Raw genomic sequence first — 16,950 nt, 5'->3', positions numbered from 1 at the left:
TCAGTATATGGTGGTGTTAATGTGACCATCACTTATTTGCTTTCAAGCCACAGTGATCTTCTTCAGGTCTGGGAAATGTCACAGCTAAATACAAGATGGAATAGATTGTTTAGCATAAGCAGTTAACAGATATTTCAAGGGTCCATTCAAGTTGAAGTGGCAAGTTAATGCCTCGCCAGTCATAGGAGGGAAACGAGGGATGAGGGAGAAGCTGGGCAGAGAGGAGTACTGGATTATAGATTAGTATAATAAGGCATAAATCCAGTGTCTCTATTCAATCCACGATTGAAAAATTGAAAAGCGTCTAGAAAAATTATGAAGGTAAGCTCCCAGGCTCATCTTTTGAAAGTGTTGTGCAGATTTCCTTTGAGGATGGGAACTGAGCAGTCAGATATAGAGTGATCTCTTTGTGAAAAGTGTTCACCCACAGGTAATATGGTGTTTTTGTCTTTTACTATTTTTCTGTGTGAGCTCACTCAAGAGCATAGTGATAGTCTGATTTCACCCACACAATTCTCATTGGGGCATTTAGTGCATAGGATGAGGTACATCACATGTTGAGATAGGCATGCATAGGACCCAAGGATCTGGAAAGGTGTGCGGGGGCGTTGATCATTGTAGCAGTGAAGATATGTCTGCAGGTTTTACAACTGTTGTCTGGCAGAGTCTGGTGCTACTTTGCATTGCTATGTCTTGGTCTATTGGAAGCTTGTTTCTGATGATGAGCTTGGAGAGGTTAGGGTTTGTTTGAAGGCCAGAAGAGGGAGTTCAGGAAAAAAATCTTTCAGGATGTGGTCCCCATTGAGTATGGTTTGTAACTGTTTAATGATGCCCCACATGGGTTCCAGTGTAGGGTGATAAATGACAACCAGGGGTGTGCAGTCAAAGGGGATTTTATTTCCATATTGAAGCAATTTCTCTCAGGTTATTTGGATGACCCATTCCATGAAGGCATCTACTTCTCTGGTAGAGGGTTGTTGTTTGGTGAAAGCAGTTTTATGGGTGTTAAGGTATATATCCCAAACTTTCTCCTCAGAGCACAGTCTGTGGTATCTGAGTGCCTGGCTGTAGATAAGTATGTCTTGGTGTGTTTGGGGTGGTTAGTCAATCTGTGATGGTAAATGTGGTGATCCATGCGTTTCTGCATATAGTTTGTTTGTAAGATTTCATTGCTGAAACTAATTGTGGTGAACATGAAGTTGATGCTAATGTGGGAGTCTCCTACAGAGAGTTAAAATGGAGAGATAGCAGTTGTTGAAGTTCTAGTGGAAATTTATGAGGAAGTTAAGGCATCTGTCTGGAGGATGAAAATAACATTGATATATCTCAATCAATCTCTATATTGGTTTTGTGGCGCATTTGAGAAGGTTTGCATATTGGGGAACCATGCTAATACCCATGGTTGTTCCCATGGTTTGGACAAAGTGTTGAATGTAAAACTGTTATGAGTGAGGCTGAAATATGTGAGCTTGGAGATGTGTTTGAGGTGGATACCCTGAGCATTATCCTTTATCTTGTAGATATTTATGGCAGTCAAGCATGGAGTCCTTGTGAGGGATGTTGTTGTAAAGGGAGGTGACATCCATAGTGGCAAGAATAGTGTTCTGAGGTAGGTTGTTAATGTTGCAGAGTTTCTAGAAGTTGGTTGTGTCCTGGAAAAAGGCAGCCTTTTGTGGGGTGAGTGATTTGAGGATGGTTTCTATGAGTCCCAGTATTCCTTCAGTATGAGTGCCGCGGCCAAATATGATGGGTCTGCCTTGGTTCCTTTGTTTATGTATCTTGGGAAACATGTAGAAGAATGGTTCTCAACCAGGGATACATGTACCTCTGTGGGTACACAGAGGTCTTCCAGCAGGTACATCAACTCATCTAGATATTTTCCTAGTTTTACAACAGGCTACATAAAAAGCACTAATGAAGTCAGTACAAACTAAAATTTCATACAGACAATGACTTGCTTATACTGCTCCATATACTATACACTGAAATTTAAGTCCAGTATTTATATTTCAATTGATATATAAATTATATGATATTTAATTATATGATAAAAATGAAAAAGTCAGCAATTTTTCAGTAATAGTGTGCTGTGACACCTTTGTATTTTTATGTCTGATTTTGGAACTTAGAATCAGAGGACTGGAAGGGACCTCAAGAGGTCATCTGCTCCAGTCCCATGCACTCATGGCAGGATGAAGTATTATCTATTCTAGACCATTCCTAACAGGTCTTTTTCTAACCTGCTCTTAAAAATCTCCAATGATGGAGATTCCACAACCTCCCTAGGCAATTTATACCAGTGCTTAACCATCCTGAGAGTTAGGAAGTTATTCCTGACGTCCAGCTTAAACCTCCCTTGCTGCAATTTAAGCCCACTCTTTCTTGTCCTAGCCTCAGAGGTTAAGAAGAACAATTCTTCTCCCTCCTCCTTGTAACAACTTTTTCATGTACTTGAAAACTGTTATCATGTGCCCTCTCAGTCTTCTTTTTTCCAGATTAAACAAACTCAATTTTTTCAATCTTGCCTCATAGGTCATGTTTTCTAGACCTTCAATCATTTTTGTTGCTCCTTTCTGGATTTTCTCCAATTTGTCCACATCTTTCCTGAAATGTGGCGCTCAGAACTGCTGAGTTGGGTTTGTGGGGGATGAGGTTGTAGAATGTCTCTTGGAGTTGTTTGGGAAAGTATTTGATGATATCTTTTATTTCCTGGGTAAACTGTGTGGTGTAGTTTTCTTTGAGTTCTTTATAATAGGTGGTGGTTCAGAGAGTTGTCAGTTGATCTGGTTAACAAAATCATGGTTGAAGACTATGATGGCACCCCCTTTGTCTGCTGGTTTAATCACTATCTGCAGATTGGATTTCAGGGACTGTATAGCTGTCCTGTCAATGGTGGAGGGATTGTGGTGTATGTGATTTCAGGTTTGTTTGTTTTTTTGTATTGTTTTGGTTTTTTTTCCTGAGCAATTAATGATCAATAGTGTGGATTTATCAACTGTGGGGTGTCCACTGTCCATCCAAATGATTTTTTGTTTCTTATGGCTGTTGGTGGAAATGTGATTATTGTGGGTGGTGTCATCATTGTTGTGAAAGAATTCTTTGAGGTGGAGTTGGCAGAAGAATTCTTTTAGTTCTCCACATGTTAGTATGGTAACAGTTTCTGTTGTGGGGCAGAAGTCCAGTCCCTTGGAGAGAACAGATAATTCAGCTCAAGTTAGGGATAATTTTGATAAATTGATATGTTGGAGTGTCACATTGTGTCCATGTGGTGGGTCCTGGTGCCATGGTTTCTCCAGGAGATGGTGTTCTGTGGATTGTGGAGTTGTTGTAGTTGGTTCCACTTTTCATTTTGGTGTTGGTTTTCAGGTATTTTTGTTTTTCTTTGTATAGCTCCTTTGGGATTTCCAGGTTGGTTCCCAGATAGTTTTTTTCTCCAGTGTGTGAGAGTCTGTGATGATTTCTTGTTTGATTATGTGAGGTGCACTAAGTGGTTTCTCAGGATAAGTCTTCACTAGCAACATTAATCATGACTGTGTAGTTGTGGCACTAGAGCCGTAAAAAAAACACCCCCACAAGGGGAGTAGCTACCAGCGCTGGTGCACGGCCTACAGTGCCACTTTACAGCACTGAAACTTGCAGCGCTCAGGGATGTGTTTTTTTCACATCCCTGAGCAAGAAAGTTGCAGCACTGTAAAGTGGCAGTGTAGACAAGGCCTCTGTTTTTTTCTGAAGTCCTTCTGCAGAGCTATTCAATATATCTGGAGTTTTTGTGTAGTGGTCAAAGGGTTACAGATGATGAAACCTCTGGGGATGATGTTTTGTTTCTTGAATTTACTCAGGAAATAGATGTTGCTGTTAAGTTTTTCTTCCTTTTGCTTCATGTTATGGCATTTCCATTTCAAATGGCAAAATTCAATATCTTCCATTGTTGCATGCAGTGTTGTTGTAGCCATGTTAGTCTTAGGATATTAGAGAGACTCAGCAAGAGGGGAGAATCCCAGAGCCCAGGTTCAAGCCTGAGCCAAATGTCTACACTGCAGTTAAACAGCCCCATATAGACCGACCTCTGCGAGCCTGAGTAAGCTGACATGGGCCAGCAGTGGGTGTTTAATTTCTGTGTAGACATACCCTCTGTGCTCCTTTTACACCTTTGTCATCTAGTCGCCCCAGTGCCTGTTTGGCAGGCTTCCTGCTTCTGATGTACTTAAAAGAGTTCTCACTGTTAATTTTTTGCATCTTTAGCAAGTTGCTTATCAAATTCTTTCCTGGCCTATCTTATTATACTTTCACATTTAAACTACCAGAGCTTATGCACCTTTTTTTCTATTATCCACACTAGGATTTGACTTCCAAATTTTAAAGGATGCCTTTTTGCCTTTAAAGGCCTCCATTGCTCTGCTCCGTAGCATTCGTTTGATCCTCTTGTTGTCTTTTCTGACTTGGGGTACACATTTAGTCTGAGCCTCTGTTATAGTATATTTAAATAGTCCTCATGCTGCTTTCAAGCATTTAACACTTGTGACTGCTCCATTTAATGTATGTCTAACAAGTGTCCTCATTTTTGTGTAGTTTCCTTTTTTAGAGTTAAATGTTTCTGTGGCTGGGGTTTTTCTTTTGGTATTATCCCGTCTACAAGGATGTTAAATTTAACTACATTATGGTCACTATTACTAAGCAGTTCAGCTATAGTTACCTTTTGAATCATCCTCTGCTCTCCTTGGGACTACATCAAAAATTGCCTTTCGCCCTTTCCCCAGGTGGGTTCCAGAACTAGCTGCTGCAAGATGCAGTCAGGGCCGGCTTTAAGCTGATTGACCCAATTCCTTAGAATCGGGCCCCGCGTCTAAGGGGGCCCCGCTCCAGGGGTCTTCAGCAGCAGGGGGGTCTGCTCCAGGGGTCTTCGGCAGCATTTCGGAGGCAGGGGAGAGGGAGTTGTCCTTCGGTGCCATGGAAAACCCAGATCAGACCCCCCCCCACCGCTGAGTATTCCAATCGGGCCCCACAGGTCATAAAGCTGGCCCTAGATGCAGTCATTTATAGTGTCTAGAAATTTTATCTCTGCATCATGGTCTGAGGTTACATTTACCCAGTCAATATGAGTACAGTTGAACTCACTCATTATTATTGTGTTTTCTGCTTTTGTAACCTTTCTCTAGCCTCCCTTTGCATTTTACAATCTCTGTGACCATCCAGGACAGTTGGCCAGTGGTATATTCCTACTGCTATACCCTTTTTATTCAAGCATGGAATTTCTGTCCATAGAGATACTATAGTATAGTTTGTATCACTTAAGATTTTTGCCCTATTTCATTCTTCTCTTTCTTTAACATATAATTCCACTCGCCCACCAGTGCAACCTACTCTGTTGTCATTCCTATCTATTTTATATCCTGGTATTGCCATGTCTCATTGATTATCCTTTATTCACTAGGTTTCAGTGATGCCTATACTATCAATATTCTCTTTCAATGTCAGGCACTCTAGTTCACCCATGGTATTAAGATTTCTAGCATTTATGTATAAGCATTTGTACATTTTGTCAGTATTCAGTTGCTTGCCTTCATGTGTTATATTTAAATGGGATTCGATTACATTTGACTGTCCCTCATTGCCTCCTACCTATACTTTACCAACTTCTTTCATATCCTTTTTATTAGGACATAGTGTTCCCCCTTTAATAAATTCATCCCTAAGAGACATCTCCACTCAAACTGTGTACTCCTCTGCACTTGTCGGTGCTCTCCCAGCACTTCTTTTTAACTGTATATGACAGCTGTCTGGTTGTCTCTTGGTTGAGGGGGAGCCTCCTGTATAGGCCACTCCTTCCCCATAATGTTCCCCAGTTTTTAATAAATCTACATCCCTCATCCCTACACCATTGCCTCATCCACACATTGAGACCCTGCAGTTCTGCCTGTTTTACTGGCCCTGCATGTGGGACTGGAAACATTTCAGAGAATGCTACCATGTACCTCCTGGACTTTAATCTCTTACATGGCAGCCAAAATTCCAGGACTTTTCTCTTACATTTCTTTACATTATTGGTACCCACATGTACCATGATCATCAGATCATCCCCCGCATTACCTATAAGGGCATCTAGATGTCCTGCCTGTGGCTGCCTCACCAGGCTGGATAGGGTATCTGGCTCCCCTTCCCTCTACTGGTCTCCGAATACAGGAATAACACAGAACTCCCCTTCTGCTCCATGCTATCTCCAGCAGTAAGAGGTGCCAGGTTAATCCTACAGCCCCTCATACTGCTGCTCTTGGAAGCAAGGGGAAATCAGAGCAATGCAGTCAATTGTGTGCACAAAGAGAGTCTAGAGAGTTGGAGGCGTGAAGTGGGTGACACAGGGAGGTTTAACTCTGCCCTTTCCAAAATACTACAGCCATGCCCTCCAACCCTCCCCCCATTTCTGTCCCACTTCAAAAATTGCTGCTTCTGACTGCATGTCATCCCCTTCATTGTTCCTGTATCTGCTTCTGAACTCCTCAGCCTGCTCCTATGCAGAGAGGCCTGCTGGGGACGAAGGGCTGAGCTATGTTGGGCATGTGAAAAGTCCTTGAGATGATGCATAGACAATGAAGGAATTAATATGGAGCCAGTGCCGTCTCTGGCTGGGGTAACTATTGCCAAGGAACTGGAAGAAGTGGAGAGAGAGTCTGTAAAATATGAAGATACTGAGAAATTATGTTTTAATAAAACATGGAAATTTACTACCCAAAAAACTTTGTTAATGCAGGTTGCCCAGCACTGCCTAGTGCCCCTCCATATGGTAGAAGTTTGGTAAACTTAAACCTCTGAAAGCTGAAGTTAAAAAGTCAAGATACATAACAGTTTTTATTGTGCACACTTTGATTGATGTCCCAAAATAATAATAATAAACATGCTAGCACTCTACACCCATAGATGGTTCAGAACACAGTGGGAACAGAGCACAATGAGCACTCTATGACAAAGTCTAACAACTTCTGTTCACTAAGGCAAAACTTTGATTTAGTTTAGGCATAGCCAACAGGAGTTACCTACACGTGGCCAATACTTAAAGCCTACTCCAACCAGGCCACCCCAAACCTGCAAAATGTTACCACCCTTTCTTTCTTGCCCTAAAAATTCCTGTGACCATTATCTTCACCTATCCCCCACTAAGTCCTGGAGGTCACTCTTATGTATGCCATCAGACTGCTAACAATCCCCAGGATAAGAAGACCAAACATACAGATGAGCATATTCTCTTACTCATTTATCATGTTTACTTTTTAAGGCATAATAATTATTGAACCATTTCCAGTGGCTAATTCAAGCTTTAGGCATGCATTGGGAGAGCAATACAAACTTTAATTTACCATGTTCTGGTTTTCAGAAGTGTCAGGTTGTCCACTCTCCAAATTCTGGAAAAGCAGAAGGTGATGTTTGGCAACCTTAACTCACATTACCTAAGTTTTTAGACATTAAATTAATTATTAATGTACAATTTTGAGAGAAAAAATATGTATACATTCAATTTGCCTGGGCAAGAGAATGACTTGAGAAACTGGAAAGGGAAAGGGATTTATAGTCAGTCATTTAAATTTCTATTTTATTTTTATTTTATGGCTGGTCGAATTGTATTTGTTTATTTTATCAAATCCTGATAGTTGAGAGAAGAGACCTTATTCTTAAAAATCATTATTCTGTTATCAGAATAATGATATTTTATAAATAAGTAATATATTATATAATATATTTATATTTTATAAATAAGTAATTCAATACATAAATTACATAAAAGTTATGCTAATATATTTAATATATTTGAAAAGGCAAATAGGAAACAATACACAAACAAAACAACCATCAGGTGTAGCTACATGTGTCTCAGTTTCGCCTGTGCAGTTTAATTTCATGTTGTAATCTCTGCAACTCTGAAAGAACAAATTGAAACATCCATGAAAATAGAAACAAAAAATGAGGATGGAAAAACTGGTGCTGTATTTCATGTATAATTACAAGACCAGATGATCGGTAAGTAGGGTCAAGTTTTTTGTGTTTTTCAGAGCACCAAAAACAACCCAATGAAACACCTGCCAAATATGAACCAACCGACCAACCAGAAACAAAACTTACTCCAAGCAGAGTCAATAAAGGAGAAAAGCCAGAGGCCTTCAAGTTCATTCCTATATTTATTGATTTTATCTGGAAGCTGGAAGTATTGGATAGCATATATACAAGATTAGCATGAGAGAGAGACTACACAGCAGTGTGTGTGTGTAACTGGGAGAAAAAGATGCTATGACTGATTTAACATTTAATCATTACCATCTATGATTTGCAGAGATTAACAAAGCTAAGATAACCCATTACTGCATAGAACTTTCACTGTTTTGTTTTGGGGCCTAGGCAACATATATATATATGGTAGCTTTCCAATTAGCTGGATAAATATAACATATAATAAACAAATATAACACAGTATACTTGGTTCTCCCCGTACATTCAACTGAGTAATTCAACAAGTAGCCCTTTCACAATCACAAACATGAAACCTTTGCTTCGACTTTATACATTAAAGCAAGGATAAGGGTCTCTCCCAGCCACCCCACTCCCAGCTTTCCCTTTGTGAAATACGAGAGAAACCTGATTTTTTGAGTGCCCTTTCTGCAACCATTCAAATCAGTAGTCACACCGTGGCAGCGATATCATTCACATTAAGTGAGGAGACAGAATAAAGACGGAACATACGTGAGCAGCCCCCGCCCCCCCCCCCTCCACTTTTGATTAAATCTGAATGTAGCAGATTTTAAACCTTCCTTTGTTCAAGTTTGGAAAATGGCGACGAACGTCAGGGAGGCGGAGGGAAACATCTGTCGGGGAACCCGATTGGCCATATTTTGCCGCAGATTCCTACTGGAAATGGCAGAAGGGGAGGGGGAAGTTTTACAAAGCCACAGAATAGCACCCACCCCTACGGGGAGCCGCGTTATCGAAAGATTTTATCAGAAGAGAAACTATTCAAAAGACGAATAGAAAAGATATCGTAAAGACATTCCTAATTTAACCAGCAAGACGCTGAGAGGCCCAGCAATGTCAGGAAACGTGGGCTTCTAAAGCAGTTATAATGATTACTGCTAGCCCTTAGCACTGAGTCTCCTAATCCTAAAGCTAAAAAAGAAAAAAAACATGTTGGCATGTTTTGCATACCTAGCGCTGTCCCGCCCCAACCGCCGCACGCATAGACAGCGAAGAGCTTGGGAGGAGGGAAGGTGCAAATAACCCGTCCTTTTCCCTCTGTAGTTCTCAATCAGGTCGTACTCCAGGCAATATACAGAGACGTTCACCAACACTCGCTGCATAGCCTTGTGTGCAATTCTAGCGAATATGTCTGGTCGTGGTAAAGGAGGCAAGGGTCTCGGGAAAGGAGGCGCTAAGCGCCATAGGAAGGTGTTGAGGGATAACATCCAGGGTATTACGAAACCCGCCATTCGTCGTTTGGCTCGTCGTGGGGGAGTGAAGCGTATTTCAGGTCTTATCTACGAGGAGACTCGCGGGGTGCTGAAAGTGTTTCTGGAGAATGTGATCCGAGATGCCGTTACTTACACCGAGCATGCGAAGCGGAAGACTGTGACTGCTATGGACGTTGTCTATGCGTTGAAGCGCCAGGGTCGTACTCTGTACGGATTTGGAGGCTAAACTGTGCCAGTAATTCTTTTCCGAAACATCTATAACCCAAAGGCTCTTTTCAGAGCCACCCACACTTTCATGAAAAGAGCTGTTGTGCTTGTATTTTTCTATTTCGGCAGAGAAGCCCGATAGAGCGAGAGACTGATCTTCATAATCTGTTGTAGGAGAAAGTGGGGTTTTTACAACTGCACTGCTTTTTTCTGTAAATAAGTTATTCCTCTCATAATTTTATATTTTTAGAGACAGAGCGAGCGCGCCAAAATCGGGACTATTACACCCGTTCCGATTTTCACATTTGCTGTCGGGTCACCTATACACCACAGGAGCACTAAGCCGCAGCGAATGTAGATTTCAAAGCGGGATTTTCAATCTAGCCAGCAACGCAGAAAGTGATGTTGGATGTTATGATTGGAATTTACACAAGTTGAGGAACTAAACCCATCCACGAAATGTAGGGAAAGAAGGAGGGGTTCCTGATAATAAAGAATATAGTCTTTAAGACACTAATTGTGCACTAAGCTTACCCCCCACCCCCCCGCAAATATCCTAGACTAGCAAGCCGTTTTACATTCAACGCTACAGATATTACGTACCTTACCCGACCAATTAAAAGGGATACGGCTCTTTTTCGTGTAAATGTGGTGGCTCTTAAAAGAGCCTTTGGGTTTTTAAGTGGTTGCAAAAGGGGGTCTTTAAGCTCTTTCCCCACGGATGCGCCGAGCCAACTGGATGTCTTTAGGCATAATAGTGACTCTCTTGGCATGAATAGCACACAGGTTGGTGTCCTCGAAGAGACCAACCAGATACGCCTCACTAGCCTCCTGCAGAGCCATAACGGCCGAGCTCTGGAAGCGCAAATCGGTCTTGAAATCCTGGGCGATTTCACGCACCAGGCGCTGGAAGGGCAGCTTGCGGATGAGCAGCTCAGTAGATTTCTGATAGCGGCGGATCTCTCGCAGGGCCACGGTGCCGGGGCGATAACGATGGGGCTTTTTCACTCCCCCAGTGGCAGGTGCACTTTTCCGGGCAGCCTTAGTAGCCAATTGTTTACGAGGAGCTTTACCACCGGTAGACTTACGAGCGGTCTGCTTAGTCCTGGCCATTGTGCACAACTAGTGGTTCTAAAGCTGAAAACAAGAAACAAATGAAGCTAACAGAGTGTGCTGACCGCGCTTTATAGATCAACTCTGTATCATGATTGGATGAGGAGGAGACGACAACTCTCATTGGACTATTTAAAATACATTTGAAAAGCCCGCGTTATTTACAGAGAGCTCCGATTCCAGCACGTCAGCAGTACCCCCGGAACTGTTGTGACTGGGGCGCCTGTAGGAAGGTATTTCTTAAGAGACTAATTGATTATATTGTTAATTCTAATATAATTAATGGATCTCAAACTCATAGCCACTTTTTTTCTGGCCGCTTCCTCACTGAACATTTGGAAGGAGAGAGAAGTAAAATGTATCTTGAATAGTCCAATGAGAGTTGTCGTGTCCCCATCCAATCATGATACAGAGTTGGTCTATAAATAGCGGTCAGGGCACTCCATTTCATTCGTATTTGTTTTCAGATTTAGGAGAAGTGATTGTGCAGAATGGCTAGGACCAAGCAGACCGCTCGTAAGTCTACTGGTGGCAAAGCCCCTCGCAAACAATTGGCCACTAAAGCTGCTCGGAAGAGCGCGCCTGCCACTGGGGGAGTGAAAAAGCCCCATCGTTATCGCCCCGGCACTGTAGCCCTGCGAGAGATCCGCCGCTACCAGAAATCTACTGAGCTGCTCATCCGCAAGCTGCCCTTCCAGCGCCTGGTGCGTGAAATCGCCCAGGATTTCAAGACCGATTTGCGCTTCCAGAGCTCGGCCGTTATGGCTCTGCAGGAGGCTAGTGAAGCATATCTGGTTGGTCTCTTCGAGGACACCAACCTGTGTGCTATTCATGCCAAGAGAGTCACTATTATGCCTAAAGACATCCAGTTGGCTCGGCGCATCCGTGGGGAAAGAGCTTAAAGACCCCCTTTTGCAACCACTTAAAAACCCAAAGGCTCTTTTAAGAGCCACCACATTTACACGAAAAAGAGCCGTATCCCTTTTAACTGGTCGGGTAAGGTACGTAATATCTGTAGCGTTGAATGTAAAACGGCTTGCTAGTCTAGGATATTTGCGGGGGTGGGGGGTAAGCTTAGTGCACAATTAGTGTCTGAAAGACTATATTCTTTATTATCAGGAACCCCTCCTTCTTTCCCTACATTTCGTGGATGGGTTTAGTTCCTCAACTTGTGTAAATTCCAATCATAACATCCAACATCACTTTCTGCGTCGCTGGCTAGATTGAAAATCCCGCTTTGAAATCTACATTCGCTGCGGTTTAGTGCTCCTGTGGTGTATAGGTGACCCGACAGCAAATGTGAAAATCGGAACGGGTGTAATAGTCCCGATTTTGGCGCGCTCGCTCTGTCTCTAAAAATATAAAATTATGAGAGGAATAACTTATTTACAGAAAAAAGCAGTGCAGTTGTAAAAACCCCACTTTCTCCTACAACAGATTATGAAGATCAGTCTCTCGCTCTATCGGGCTTCTCTGCCGAAATAGAAAAATACAAGCACAACAGCTCTTTTCATGAAAGTGTGGGTGGCTCTGAAAAGAGCCTTTGGGTTATAGATGTTTCGGAAAAGAATTACTGGCACAGTTTAGCCTCCAAATCCGTACAGAGTACGACCCTGGCGCTTCAACGCATAGACAACGTCCATAGCAGTCACAGTCTTCCGCTTCGCATGCTCGGTGTAAGTAACGGCATCTCGGATCACATTCTCCAGAAACACTTTCAGCACCCCGCGAGTCTCCTCGTAGATAAGACCTGAAATACGCTTCACTCCCCCACGACGAGCCAAACGACGAATGGCGGGTTTCGTAATACCCTGGATGTTATCCCTCAACACCTTCCTATGGCGCTTAGCGCCTCCTTTCCCGAGACCCTTGCCTCCTTTACCACGACCAGACATATTCGCTAGAATTGCACACAAGGCTATGCAGCGAGTGTTGGTGAACGTCTCTGTATATTGCCTGGAGTACGACCTGATTGAGAACTACAGAGGGAAAAGGACGGGTTATTTGCACCTTCCCTCCTCCCAAGCTCTTCGCTGTCTATGCGTGCGGCGGTTGGGGCGGGACAGCGCTAGGTATGCAAAACATGCCAACATGTTTTTTTTCTTTTTTAGCTTTAGGATTAGGAGACTCAGTGCTAAGGGCTAGCAGTAATCATTATAACTGCTTTAGAAGCCCACGTTTCCTGACATTGCTGGGCCTCTCAGCGTCTTGCTGGTTAAATTAGGAATGTCTTTACGATATCTTTTCTATTCGTCTTTTGAATAGTTTCTCTTCTGATAAAATCTTTCGATAACGCGGCTCCCCGTAGGGGTGGGTGCTATTCTGTGGCTTTGTAAAACTTCCCCCTCCCCTTCTGCCATTTCCAGTAGGAATCTGCGGCAAAATATGGCCAATCGGGTTCCCCGACAGATGTTTCCCTCCGCCTCCCTGACGTTCGTCGCCATTTTCCAAACTTGAACAAAGGAAGGTTTAAAATCTGCTACATTCAGATTTAATCAAAAGTGGAGGGGGGGGGGCTGCTCACGTATGTTCCGTCTTTATTCTGTCTCCTCACTTAATGTGAATGATATCGCTGTCACGGCGTGACTACTGATTTGAATGGTTACAGAAAGAGCACTCAGAAAACTTTACTCCTCTACTGAGTGCAGGGGACTGGACTAGATAACCGCTCGAGGTCCCTTCTTGTCCTATGATTCTATGAAATCTATTAATTTGTTTCACAAAAGGAGTTGTGGGAGTGTGTGGGAAAGATCGGTGGCATTTCTTTTCACCTATGAAGTGGACACAAAGGTGGTGTGTGTGTGATTTTGTAGGAGCTTTGTTTTTGCTTACTTGGACCAATTTACAGGGAAAAAAATACCCAAACCTACCGAAAATTATGCAATCTATGTATATTTGCCCAGGTATACACACACGGTAATTAAGGAACTACATAGTGACAGGTTGTCTTTGGTTTGCTAATCTCTGCAAATCACAAGCGATAAAGCTTTTCTCAAAGTCAGTCATGAAATATAGCACTGTTTTACTTTTCTTTTTCCTTTGTTTCCATCTTGGGGAGGCGGTGGTTTTGTTTGTTGGTTAGTTTTGGTTCCTCCCTCTCCAAGTCATTCATTTGGTGTGCTCTCCATAGAGAGGAAAACAAGGGCATGTGTATGAATTTTAACCAGGCAGCACCTTTATTATTCAAATGACATTCAAGATTCCCATGGGGAAACAGATCACCACAGTCACTCACACTCCACACTCCACTGATCCTTTGCCAGTTGTTGGGTCCCCCACTGCACAGGGAGCCAATCACTCTAGAAAGCTCTGGGTACACTTCCACTCACCTATTAGCATCCCTCTCTCTTTCAGGTATTGAGATGAGAAGGGACCTCAAACCCCAGCTAGCACCACATCAAGTGTATTGGCAGGGTGGTTCCTATAGGATAATGCCTGATTCCTTCCCCTCCCTGTAAAGGTTGCTGTGCCCCATGCTAGGAAGCGGAATCTCTCACTTCCACAGAGTAAAACATGAGAGAGATTAAGCCCTGGTGTCCTGCCCTTAAATCTTTCCACCAAGAAGAGTTAAGTATATTCCAGTTCCTGTCAGGGACGTCAGACAAGCCTCTGTTCAGAATACAGTACGCAAGTCACAAGTATGGACCATTTGGGGCAAGCAGGATTCCTTCCCGGAGTGATTCTGCTCAGCTCAGCACAAGATCTGCACTCCTGATGCCCACTTGAGGGCACACAAGGAGTGATATAGAAGAAATTCCAAAACTGAGCCATTTTCCCCACTATAAAGAGTATTCAGTTCATGTAGTGTGACTGGTGCTCTCACACTGGAACCAGTGTGTGGGTACATGAAACACCCATCTCCCTGGAAGAATTGTGCACTGGCACTGACCAATGTGCTTGAACAGGACTAGTATGCAAGGATAGAGATGGACACATTTAAAACCTTTTAAAGCGTAATCTAATAATCCAGACATTGTCAGGAAAGGGGGGAGAAGGGATTAAACTCCCATCTTCACTAGTGCCTTGCCTTGAGGACCCAGTTAGGCCATCTGGCTCAGGGGATTCTACTCTAGGTTGTCCTATTTAACAGACAAGACTAGAGGCTTGCAAGGCTGAAGGCTGTGCCTTATCATGCTTTGGAGGCATGGCTTAGTGTCTCGTGAGCACGGAGAGACAGAGGACATCAGAGCTACCACGTTTATTCATATTTCCAGCGTGACAGAGATGCTAACATAGAGGTGGCTCCTTAATGGAAAGCAAAGTTGCTTTAGCTCTGTAAGCAAGGAGGAGTCTCTCTTGAGCCATTACATCAGACAACGAAAACTAAAAACCAGAGTTCTGCACAGCCTCACATACAAACCCCTTCCCGCATCTCATACCAGTGTCTGCTTAGTGTACATTTTTCACAGGGTTTTTCAAGCACCTTTCACTAGATGATCTATTCATACCCGCATTAGCTTGGCTTCTCTTGGCAAGCGTGGGGTTCAGACAGGTGTGGGAATAGTCATTTGCCTTCTAGTAACAGATTGTCTTCCCCTAGCTTGTACATGAGAATGTAAAAGGTTGCATTCTCATGGACAAAGACTCCTCCCCTTGTGCTCCAGTTAGGGGTTTGCCCTAATAGATCTATAAGTGTGCAAACCCCTATCTAAAGTTCATAAGGCTGAAGCAGGGCTTCAACCCATTAAACTGCTGTAGGAAAGGACCCTGAGGGAATATTATATTTGGAGGGAGACACGCCTCAATAGATTTCTCATTATATCAGACCACATCTCAGAGGGATAAAGTCACCAGCAGCATCAACACCAGACATACCACTTATTGCCAATGATTGAAGATTTCCATTTTCACTTCCAAAAATGTCAGTTGCTATATCGTGCATAGGTTCAGGCTGCAAGAATGACTAGTGTCCCAGAGGAGATGAGGGCGAGATCACAGGGGAATGCTCAAATAGAAGGAGATTCAGTACCAGAAGCAAGAACCAAGCTAAGGAGTGTCAGACCTAGCTCCAGATCAGGGTGATCAGTCCAGCCACCACACTGCCCTGCTGGAGCAGTGATGGGTCCAGAGCATGAACCAACTAGACTGGCACAGCAAGGCAGAGTCAAGGTAAAACCCACCCTACAGGTGAGGGGGATGGCAAACTGGGCCCACTCCTAGAATAGCGTGTGACTGCTGAAAACCACAAATCACAGGTGATAATGATTTTCTTGAAATCAGTCATGAAATATACAGCACTTTTACTTGTCCTTATCTCTGCTTTTGTTGTTGATTCCCCTCCCCCTGTTAGTTCTTTTCCAGTTGCAACAATGTCACCTAGAAGAGTAATTTTAAAAAAACGTGGAGTAGAAATAGTTGAGGAGGGGATTTATTGCCTTATTATTATGTAATATTCATTATAGAAAGAGTCCAGGGAAGTTTGTTTGGTTGCTTGGTTTTCTTGTTGATTTTGTTTGTTAAATCACACTTGTTTTTCACCTTTGAAAATAGTGATTTCATTAAAAAAAAATTAATATTTACAGATCATCAAAATAGTGATGGATTATTTATATAATTCCTAAGAGTTTACAGTATAAACATAGAAGTAAATATAACCAGAGGTGGATATGAGTGTCACAGAAATTTGTTTTTAAAATAAAATATATTTGTCATACAATTTGTTAGCATTACATTTTCTTTATGCATTTTCTAATTTTTAATCTTGTTGTCTCTGTTTTCCTTGCATCAGCAGAAAATGTTCACAGAAGCTTTCTCAGCCTTTAATTTAAGAGGCAGAAGTTATGTTTCTCAGCATTTCTTACAATTTTGAGTGATATCTCCACAAAATGCCTTCCTCAGACACATTGATGATAGATCTTTAAATTCTCTTTCAAACCAAGGCTTTAAACAAAAAGATTTATGAAGTAAATGGTATTATTTATATGAAAAATAAACACAAGTGTTTTAGGATGAAGTGCTAGAAAATCCTAATAGACATTATAAACTATATAAATTAAAAAAAAAAAAAAAAGGTGATGGAAACAGTAACCTCAGTTTGTAAATAGATTTTTCACTCCATATTGGTTTGATAATATCACTTAAGGATTTTAGAGTGGGATTTTCCTCAAGAGCACTGAGATGTGGCCTAATTGCTTCAACTGCAGTAACTGGTAATAAAAATCCCTTTCTATTGAGTTCAGCTGGA

At 42.4% G+C, this 16,950-nt stretch overlaps 5 protein-coding genes across 5 annotated transcripts in view; 3 read left to right on the top strand and 2 right to left on the bottom strand.

The window, feature by feature from the left end:
• Positions 1-16,950, top strand: part of LOC116834992 (histone H2A type 2-C) — a 299,566-nt gene that overhangs the window by 187,696 nt on the left and 94,920 nt on the right. The window lies entirely within an intron of this gene.
• Positions 8,770-9,816, top strand: LOC116827277 (histone H4). Its single transcript, XM_032784675.2, has one exon. The coding sequence runs from the start codon at positions 9,361-9,363 to the stop codon at positions 9,670-9,672; it is 312 nt and encodes a 103-aa protein (XP_032640566.1). The 5' UTR covers positions 8,770-9,360; the 3' UTR covers positions 9,673-9,816.
• LOC116818368 (histone H3) lies at positions 10,354-10,806 on the bottom strand. Its single transcript, XM_032769221.2, has one exon. It carries the CDS (start codon positions 10,764-10,766, stop codon positions 10,356-10,358), a length of 411 nt encoding a protein of 136 aa, XP_032625112.1. The 5' UTR covers positions 10,767-10,806; the 3' UTR covers positions 10,354-10,355.
• Positions 11,258-11,723, top strand: LOC116827272 (histone H3). The gene has a single exon (XM_032784670.2). It carries the CDS (start codon positions 11,258-11,260, stop codon positions 11,666-11,668), a length of 411 nt encoding a protein of 136 aa, XP_032640561.1. The 3' UTR covers positions 11,669-11,723.
• Positions 12,206-13,242, bottom strand: LOC116827276 (histone H4). The gene has a single exon (XM_032784674.2). It carries the CDS (start codon positions 12,659-12,661, stop codon positions 12,350-12,352), a length of 312 nt encoding a protein of 103 aa, XP_032640565.1. The 5' UTR covers positions 12,662-13,242; the 3' UTR covers positions 12,206-12,349.

The sequence above is a fragment of the Chelonoidis abingdonii genome, chromosome 1 (assembly GCF_003597395.2).
Source record: "Chelonoidis abingdonii isolate Lonesome George chromosome 1, CheloAbing_2.0, whole genome shotgun sequence".
Classification (NCBI taxonomy): Eukaryota; Metazoa; Chordata; order Testudines; family Testudinidae; genus Chelonoidis; species Chelonoidis abingdonii.
The sequence above is the reverse complement of the archived record's forward strand: the minus strand, read 5'-3'. Positions and strand labels throughout refer to the sequence as shown.